Raw genomic sequence first — 9,722 nt, 5'->3', positions numbered from 1 at the left:
AGGGAGTGAGAGATTATACATGGCGTCGTTCGCACTACCATACCATGTTTCCTTCGCTTGACGGGTGATTCTATGTTGCTTTCTCTCCTTCTTCTCTACGTTTTTTTTCACTAGTGCACGGATGGTAACGCCTCCATTAAGAAGAGAGGCTTTCCACAGTTTTTTCCAAATACTTTCCCAGCTTAGTCTCTTTCCCCCAATCGATGTACATTACCTTCCACTCATCCCTCACTCTGCTGCTTCAGCGTTATTTTTGGCTACTCTCTACCCCAGCCCCGGCAGCATTAGGACATCAACATACGATCATTCTACCGTTATAAATCATTGAATGGACATTGTTATCGTGAACACAATTGGGTGGTGCTGCAGAAACTCTAACTCGGATCGGAGTAGACTACGGAAACTAAACCCACCTACACATCCTCGTGCTGTCCAAAGTAACGTGGACAATTCGAAATAGATACGGTTATAAATATGCAAACATCTACATATTTCCAACCGTATCTCTTTCGAACGGGAGACGCCTAACTAGGTTACGTGATATACGAACATCATATGGAAATAGAGGTGTACGATGACTCACCTTGCTATCGTACAAAGTGACGACTCGAGGACGGTAACGTAGCCTCTCCTGCAAAAAAAAGAACATACAACTGTCAACTAAAATTTTTGGCAGCACCTCCCCTGCACGTGGAGGTTTCCATAACCTGCATCAAATGAAACGGCACGATGGCCAACAACCACATGTACAGAAGAAGGAACAGCACGATGGCCGACTTCCACAAACATTCTTATACCTTAGATTGCCAAGCCAAACATCATTGTCTAATTTCTACAACTAAAGCTCTACCACCTCTAATTCTAATTTCTCATTTCTAATTTTAACCTACTTTCTAATTCTAATTTTGTAACTTCAAAAACAAATTTTCATTACCGGGAGGGTGAGGACGCCAGCCTAGAGAGGCGATGAGACGTTTGGCGACGGCGGGAGCGTCTGGGGTAGGGCACAAGGGCCCTAGGATGCCGGTGGCAGGAGGCCACGGGCGGGTCGGGCCGGGGGCGCCGGTGGCGGGGCCGCCGGGGCCAGGGTAGAGGCGGCCGGTGGGCCGGGGCGTCGGGGCAGGGGGCGCCGGGGCCGAGGGCGCCGGGGCCGGGCCGGGGGCGGCCGATGGGGCGGGCCGCCGGGAAGGGCGCCGGGGCCGGGCAGGGGCCGCCGGGCAGGGGGCGCCGGGGCCGGGTAGGGGTCGCCGGGGCCGGGTAGGGGTCGCCGGGGCCGGGTAGCGGGCGCCGGGGCCGGGCGTGTCAGTTGCGGGGCCGCCGGGGCCGGGGCGGGGGCGGCCGGTGGGGCAGGGTGGCGGGCAGGGGGCGCCGGCGCCGGGGGCGAGGGGCGGGTCGGGGGCGCAGGTGAGGCGGCGGGCGGGGCGAGGCGCCGGAACCGGGGCGGTGGCGGCCCGGCCGGCGGGGGAGGCGCCGGGGCCGGGGCGGTGGCGGCCAGCGGGGCGGTGGGCGTGCGGGGCGCGGAGGTGCGGCTGGCGGGGCGGCCGGCGGGCAGGGCAACAGGCGGCGGCGGGGGCGGAATGAAATGTGGAATGAAATGAATCGACGGAACTAAGTGTTGGATAACTTCGAATCTTTGCCGAGTGCCCGCGATCTGGCACTCGGCAAAGAGAAGTTTTAACTGCCGCCCAAAAATTTTGCGCCGGGCAGGTACTTTGCTGAGTGCCAGATCGGGGGCACTCGGCAAAGTTGTATTGTTTGCCGAGTGCCCAGATCGAGGGCACTCGGCAAAGTTAAGTTAGATTTTTTTTATTTGAACCGCGGCCTGGGCAGTGGGCCCGTGCATCTAGTTTGCCGAGTGCCTCTTTGTATACACTCGGCAAAATATTATCTTTGCCGAGTGTTTTCTCTAGACACTCGGCAAAGTGTACATGAAATGACGTATTTTACTGAACTTTTTCTAATATACTTGGGCAAAATCGTATCAACATCACTCAACAATGGTTAAATTATTTTTCTACTGATAATGTTCTATTATTTCATGCAGTTATAGCGCAAATTGCATTTATATCTACTAAAAATCTGTAATTGCATTTAATCAATAAAAAATAGTAAACGCATCTGAAAAATTTCCAAATTTTGACACGAACCAATTTGTGTTGTATGTTGCCTATACAAAAAGATTTGAAGCCAAACCTTAACTCAAGTGTCACTTCGACTACAAATCTTATTGTGTCCTCTCTAACTTCTATGAATCCTTCCAGGAGATGAGTCGGCTTCTAAGCATCATATGCCAAAAATTGGGCGAAACCTTCTCAATTTTTTACCACAACCTCCACACATAATATCATGACATATTGACAAATCTTGTGATTTTCAGATTTCGTTTGCTTTTTTTAGAATTTAACAACCATTCAACCACACGTTCGTGGTCGTGTTTTTTAAAAACAATGTTCAAAATTTCTTTTCATTTCCTGGTTGAGACCTCAATCCGGACTCCATAATATGGATATAATTTTTCCACTGATTATAATCCATCATTTCATGTACCTGCAGTTAAAATCTGACATGAATAAAAAAATTCCTATTAATGCAATCATTTTATTAAAAATAGCAAACAGACCACAAAATATACCAACTTTTATTATGGATTACAAAATCTCCTACGTGGGGAGTATAAAAAGTGTAGAGGCCAGGGAACGAAATTTTTGTTTTGTTCGCCGAGTGCAAAACGAAACACTCGGCGAAGTCTTGTGTTTGCCGAGTGTCCAGAGTGAGGCACTCGGCGAAGTAATATGTTTGCCGAGTGTCTTGGAGTGGCACTCGGCGACCTTCTTGATTTGCTGAGTGTGGGCGGGTGGCACTCGGTGAACGGCCTCTTTGCCGAGTGTCGGCGTCCAACACTCAGCAAAGGACTAACGGCCGGCCCAGTCCGGTGACGGACGGTGCACGTGCGATGCACGCGCCGTTTATTTACCGAGTGTCGGACCTTTGCCGAGTGTCTATGTGTGGTTTGCCGAGTGTCGTATTTATGGCACTCGGCAAACGACCTTATTGCCGAGTGTAATATGTTTGCTGAGTGCCCCGTTGAATACACTCGGCAAATAGGTTGTTTGCCGAGTGCCCGAAAGAAAGCACTCGGCAAAATTTTTACACTCGGCGAATTTACTGTTTCCGGTAGTGTATATGCCAAATTTGACCGAGTCAACAATGATATAGTACTGATTGTATCAGAACAAAATCGACTTTGACCATGAAAAAAAGGAACAAAGGCTCGGGCTCTGGTATCAATCAATAGCAGCCAGCCAGTTCAATACATGTTGACTCAGAGTTTATATTTATTTATGTACTAAAATACTTGCATACAAACGTAGCAGCTGCACACTGATTAACCTTTCATCTGCAGGAGTTTATATTTTGGAGTAAGACCCAATCTACATATTTTTGAATTCATGGTTCATCTACAAGTGGAATACAAGGAATGGGATGCAAAAGTAGCTTAGCCTTTCTTCTTACGGTAACTCCCCAAACTTCTGTCATGTCCATGTCCTCCGGCTTCGCTCCATCTGGCAGCTTCCAGTCAAAATGGTACAGGAGGCTAGCGAGAGCAATCTCAACATTCGCATGCGAGAAATTTATCCCGGGGCACATTCTCCGTCCAACCCCGAATGGAGTGAACTCAAAATCAAACCCCTTGTAGTCGAAACATTGGCCACTTTCGAACCTTTCCGGCCTAAACATGTCAGGTTCTTCCCAGTATTTTGGGTCCCTAGAGATTGTCCAAACGTTTGTGATGGCTATCGTCCCCTGCGGTACATGGTATCCTTGTACCATGCAATCATCCAAGCACACCCTTGGCACGAACGGAGCAGGAGGGTGTAATCGTAAGGTCTCCTTGATGACTGCTTTGAGGTAGTGCAAGTCGCTTAGAGCTGCCTCAGTCACTCTCTGCTGCGGTGCCATGACCTTTCGAACCTCTAACTGGGCTTTTTCCATCACCCTCGGGTTCGCAACTAGTTCGGCCATGGCCCATTGTAGAGTAGTCGAGGATGTGTCAAGAGCTGCACCAACAGCATCCTAAAAGCCAGCACACACAGGGTAAGTAACAAAAGTTATGTATTGGAAATGAGCTTTGAGGATGTAGTTATTAATTAAGAACATATAACAAAAGGTTCATTAGATAGAGAGATTCGAGCGCTTACTATGAGCACTGCCCTGATGACTCCATGGTTAAGAGAAACACGCATGTCGCCTTCCTTCTGGATCCTCAGCAGCACGTCGGCCATGTTGTCCAGCTCGCCTTCTGTGTCTTGGTTAGTCGTCGTCGTCGTCGTCGTCCTCTCCCGATGGTTCAGAAGGACGTCTTCCATGAGCCGGAATATCTTCTGCCGGTGCCGCTCCGCCTTGCCACTCCTTGGCAGCATCCGCACGAGCCATGACGACGGGAAGAGGTCTCGGAGGTCGAACAGCGACGAAGGGTCCTGTCCTTCTTCGACCAACCTCAGGAACGCGGCGCGGTTGCGCAGCCTGTCGCCCATGATGGCGCGCACGGACGAGTCGGCGTTGAACTCCTTGAGCCGCTCGTCGACGTCGACGGGCTGGCCCGCCGGAGGCGCCAACGCCAGCGACGCAACCAGGCGCGCCGCCTCTTCCTCGCGGATGCGCCGGAACGCCTCGACTCGGCGCGGGCTGAGGAGCTCGGTCATGAGGATCCGGCGGAGCAGGCGCCAGTGGTCGCCGTAGGGCGCGAAGATCACCCCCTGGCCGTGCCGCAAGAGCTCGTCGATGCCCGGACTGCTCGGCCGCTGCGAGAAGGTGGCATCGTGGCCCTTGAAGACCTCCCGCACAGCCTCCGCGGAGGAGACGACGACGGCCGCGCGCTCGCAGATCCGCAGCAGCATGAGCGGGCCGTAGCGCTGGGAGAGCTCGCGCATGGTGTGGTGTGGGAGCCCACGGCGCAGCAGCAGGTGGTGGAGGCTGCCGATCACCGGAAGCTGCCATGGGCCGGGAGGCATCCGCGGACCAGGCTTGTGGAGGGCGCTGAAGAGGGCACGGGCGAGGAGAGCGAGGAGGAGGCAGAAGCCATAGGAGTAGAAGGACGGCAGGCCAAAGTATTCCATGGTTCAACGATAACAGGTGTGTGCGTATGTGCAATTGTGCACACTAACATCTGGGGTACATGTATTTATAGCCACGTCATCTAGAGTGACCATTTTTAGTCGTGTTTCCGCAGAATCATAATCCCATCACGGCAGCGTGTTCCTAACGCCCAGGAGGAGGAGAGAGTCGAGACCATCAATAGGGCCATTTATTTGCGATAAGCTTTTAAGGTGAGAATGATGTATGAATATTGATTGTGTGAAGTCCTAGAGTCCGGAGACATTTCTTTTTTCTCAAACAAATAACATTTGAATAAATTAGTTCAAACTGAACTAACCAATATCAAATTAAACAGAATGGAGGTAGTAGTAAAATCTCTATTTTCCCTTTACTCACTCTATAGAAGTGGAACAGGCAAAATGGTGGAAGCAAACTTCCACCTTAGAATTGTTTGGAATGCCCAGGAGGAGAGAGGCCATGCCATCAGCAGGTGCACTTAAACTTAATTAAGTTTCAGGCTAGCAAGTCTTGTTATGATTTCTTTCTAAGCCTTCTTCAATGTGGCATCCGGTGAAGTTTCCCAGGGATGGTGATGGATCCGGTGAAGAAGTCGACCTTGGTGCCATCTATGGCGGATCTCAGGTGAGAATAGGGTTTCTGGTGGCGATGGCACCATGACAGCTTTTGTTCCTCTTGACATGATACGCTTTAGCGTTGTCATCCTCAACCTATGACGGGTTGGAGGATTTGCATCCCGCCTGTTTTGGGTTTGTGTGCTTTCTGCTTCCTTGTTGGTGTTTTAGTCCGGTTTGGCAGCGAATATGGCTCTGGGGACACCAATTTCTACTGATCGCAGCCACTCTTTGATCGGTCAAGGTATCCTGAACCGGACGAGAAGGCATCCCTGCGATCGCAAGCGACATAGAGTTTCTTGGTGACGTAGACTTGGAGCTCTCGCTTACACACACTTAATCAAAGTTTTTATTCTAGCTTACTGGTATACTGAAGTTAGGTGTAAGCGTTGGTGAAGACAGGAGGAGAGTGCTTAAAGCTTGGACTTTGAGCTACTATGCGACATCTCGGCATCTCCATGTATTTTGTTTGGAATGTTAGTTGCTAGATGCCATCAGTGGCTTCTATAAACGCAGGCGATTTATAAGAAGAAGCCAAGTCAACAGCTATATGGCCTATGGGAACATACATCATATCCATTATTCTTTGCACAGATCCTATCTTCAATACAAAATTCCGCTGATGCTTGTCACATACCACTCGAAAATTAATGTTGTGGCACACCGGATAACAGAGCGTACCCGCTGGAATCATGCATGGGATCGGAATCGTTGGACTCCACGGTACAGAATCAGGGAGAGTGGGAGACCGAGTCTTGATCGAGGCGAACGGGCGCGGCTTCTCTGTCTCCTTTGCATGTCTCCATCCGTGTCTCTGCACACACGTGGAGGCCATCCATTCACTCCTTGAGCCCTTTAATTTTTCCTCAGCCCACGACAACAGAAAACGGAGTCGTCGTCCGTCCTTCGTCCCAACGCGCTTGTTTCTTTGACCCCACTAATGTAATTACGAGGGTTAGGGAGAATTAATGGAGGGAAAAGCTGCCTAATTCTAAAAAAATGGCGCCAATTACAGCGGGTGCAGTTTTTATCGGCCAGGACAAACATAATTATCAGATTTGCATCTTCCTCATCTCCCACACAACAACAATGGCATCTCAGTCAAATCACATTACGCCTATCAACGAAGACAACTACTTGGATCTGGCACCGCCATTACTTCCACAACTACCAAGCATGGTCATGCCACCGGTTGCAGGTGCCACATCCTTGTCGAATTTCTCTGGGATCAACATTCCTTCCGGTCATACGGAAATAATAGAGTTAGAAAATGTAAGTCATATTGTACCTATGTAAATATGTTTACATATTCTGCATGATTTCTAACTTGATGCGTATGATAACCTCTCCAAACCCAAACATGATTCTGGTAAAATGGATTTTGCTACTCGAGTAGAAAATTCTCTAGAAGATAGGATACCAAAGGTTGGTATGAAATTCTGCACTGAGGAAGAAGCCTATAACTTTTACAATGCTTATGCTAGAGACAAGGGTTTCAGCATCCGAAGGAGTAATTCATACAATGTTAAAAATACTACAATAATAAAGAACATAACATTTTGTTGTTCTCGTGTAGGTATCAAATTATCTTTTTTATACTAGTTTCTTCATGGTTTGGGATAGAACATTAATCAAATTTTTTATTTATCAATAGGTATTCGGGGGTCCTGATAAAAGAGAAGAAAATTCCAAGTATAGTAGGTCTGAGATACGATGCATGTGTCAAGCACGCATGAAGATAAGTCTCACAGATGGGTTGTACTACATCTATGAATTTGAGCCGCATAACCATATTCTTGCTACTGCCATCCAAGCCCAGCACTTAAGATCTCAAAGGAGAATAACTACAGCACAGATTGCCAGTGTCAAAGCTGCAAAAGCGGTTGGGATTTCAAATAAAGCCACTTTTGATCTCATGGCAAAAGAAACCGGTGGAAATGAGGATTTACTCGTGAAGATATGAAAAATAAATTATATTCAAAGAGATCACTGAAGGTAAAACAAGGAGACACGGGAGGAGTGTTGGAATATTTGGAGAAGAAAGCATCAGAAGATGGGAAGTTTTTTCATTCCTTTCAAGTTGACGATGATGACTTGATAACGAATATTTTCTAGGCTGCTTCTAAAATGGTTTCAGACTATGAAGTTTATGGTGATGTCGTTTGCTTTGACACAACATATAGAAAGCTAAATGATGGGTGCCCATTCGGTTTGCTAGTTGGAGTGAACAATCATAAGAAAACTACTATTTTTGGTGCTGCACTTTTGTAAGACAAAACTGCTGAAAGTTTTGTGTGGCTTTTCAAAACCATTTTAGCTGTTATGTCAGGCAAGAAGTCAAAGACCATTTTAACTGATGAAGATGCAGCAATGGCAAAAGCAATCAAGATAGTACTACTAGAGAGTCATCACAGGATTTGTGTTTGGCATATGAACCAGAAATCATGCAAGCACCTTTCTGAAGTTGTGGAAGAATATAAGAAGTTGTATTTGGCATATGATCAAGAGAACGAGGAGGATTTTATAAACGTGTGGAACAATTTTTGAAAGATTATTTGATAAACGGGAGCAATGGGTCTTAGTATATGGACGAAATACATTTTCTGCTGATATGGTTAGCACTCAAAGAACTGAAGGCATGAATAATAAATTGAAGGCATATATTAGTGTCAAATATGACATACTTTTCCTGAGAACTTTGACAGGTTGGTGGGAGATAAAAGATATGAAGAGGTAAAATATGATTTCAAGGCAACACAAAGTACACCAAAGTTGAAACCAGACCTGAGAATACTAAGGCATGCAGCAAAAATTTATACCCCAATAGTATTCAAGCTAGTACAAGAACAAGTGATGCAAACACTAAACTGTGATCTATTCTATTCCGGTGATATTGATGCTGAAAAGGTGTACAAAATAAAGGTTTATGGCAAGAAAAATGAGCATGTCGTAAAGTTTTTTGCACTGGAAGGTCATGTGAAGTGTAGCTGCAAAAAGTTCGAATTTCCTGGAATCTTATGCTGTCGTGCATTGAAGATACTTGATATTAACAATATAAAAAAAATTACTGAACAACAACAGATGGACAACTGATGCAAAAGTGGTTCATATAAAGAGCAACCCTGAGATACATGAAGATCTTAAAATAAATCTATCAAAACGCAGAAAAGAGTTGTGCAGAATGTTCCTTCAGTTAGCTAACCGAGCTACTGCATCCGATGAAACATACTCTATTGATGTGAACAGTGTAGAGAAATTAGCAGAGGATGTGGAGAAAAGCCTGAAAAATAGAGGTGATATAGATACGGGTAGTTCATCTTAGCCGCAAGGTTTGCACTGGAATACTACTTGTTAACCCCACATATTGCACACAATTTATTTGTTTTGTAATTTTTTTTAAAAAAATGACTTTTGCAACTACACTACAACTAGACAAAGCTATAAAACCAAAAGGTGTCAAGGTTAAGGAGAAGGCAATCCATGGATCTGACAAAGCAATTGGTGGATTCGAGAAGGCAACATAAAAGGGGGAAAAGAACAAGAATGGCCTAAAGACATCTGGTTCTGCATCTGATTTTGAGAACGCAACACAAAAGAGGAAAAAGACCAACAATGACTCAAAGGCATCTGGCTCAACAATAGAATCAGGTATTGTGACACATTTGCAACCACACGCCATATTGGTATTGTTGGAGGTATGCCCTAGAGGCAATCATATAGATGATGATATTTCATTGTATCCATATTTTATATTGTGTTCCTTGAATATCCATTAAAGGCTACTTGAATTGATTTGCAATTATGTGAATTGTGTGTGAAACTCTTTACTTGTATGGTTATTCTAAAAGTTGTCCCTATTCGGAGTTCATGTGAGGACAGACATGAATATTAGACTAGCACATGTATTAGTTGATGACTATGTTTCATAAGTCATGGACATGGAGATGTCAAACTAATAATGTGGGCACGTGTAGAGACATGTACTAGGACTGA

The 9,722-nt window shown here is 46.3% G+C and overlaps 1 protein-coding gene and 1 pseudogene across 1 annotated transcript; one reads left to right on the top strand and one right to left on the bottom strand.

Annotated features, from left to right (window-relative positions):
- Positions 1–3,331: 3,331 nt before the first annotated feature.
- On the bottom strand, positions 3,332–5,136 carry LOC101778178 (cytochrome P450 71D8). Its single transcript, XM_004954850.2, has 2 exons — positions 4,200–5,136; positions 3,332–4,074 (listed from the first exon to the last, which is right to left on the bottom strand). The coding sequence occupies exons 1-2, from the start codon at positions 5,115–5,117 to the stop codon at positions 3,448–3,450; spliced, it is 1,545 nt and encodes a 514-aa protein (XP_004954907.1). The 5' UTR covers positions 5,118–5,136; the 3' UTR covers positions 3,332–3,447.
- Positions 5,137–5,655: 519 nt separating this feature from the next.
- Positions 5,656–9,051, top strand: LOC101777765 (annotated as a pseudogene).
- The last annotated feature ends 671 nt before the right edge of the window (positions 9,052–9,722 follow it).

Source organism: Setaria italica, chromosome I (assembly GCF_000263155.2).
Source record: "Setaria italica strain Yugu1 chromosome I, Setaria_italica_v2.0, whole genome shotgun sequence".
Lineage (NCBI taxonomy): Eukaryota > Viridiplantae > Streptophyta > Magnoliopsida > Poales > Poaceae > Setaria > Setaria italica.
This window is presented reverse-complemented; position numbering and strand designations above follow the sequence as displayed.

What these genes read in the sequence shown, in the direction of transcription:
- LOC101778178 (XM_004954850.2), bottom strand. Translation starts at nt 5,117, where the DNA reads ATGGAATACTTTGGCCTGCCGTCCTTCTACTCCTATGGCTTCTGCCTC. An exon ending in TCATCAGGGCAGTGCTCATA is followed by an intron (nt 4,075 to 4,199) that starts GTAAGCGCTCGA and finishes GCTGGCTTTTAG; the next exon opens with GATGCTGTTGGTGCAGCTCT.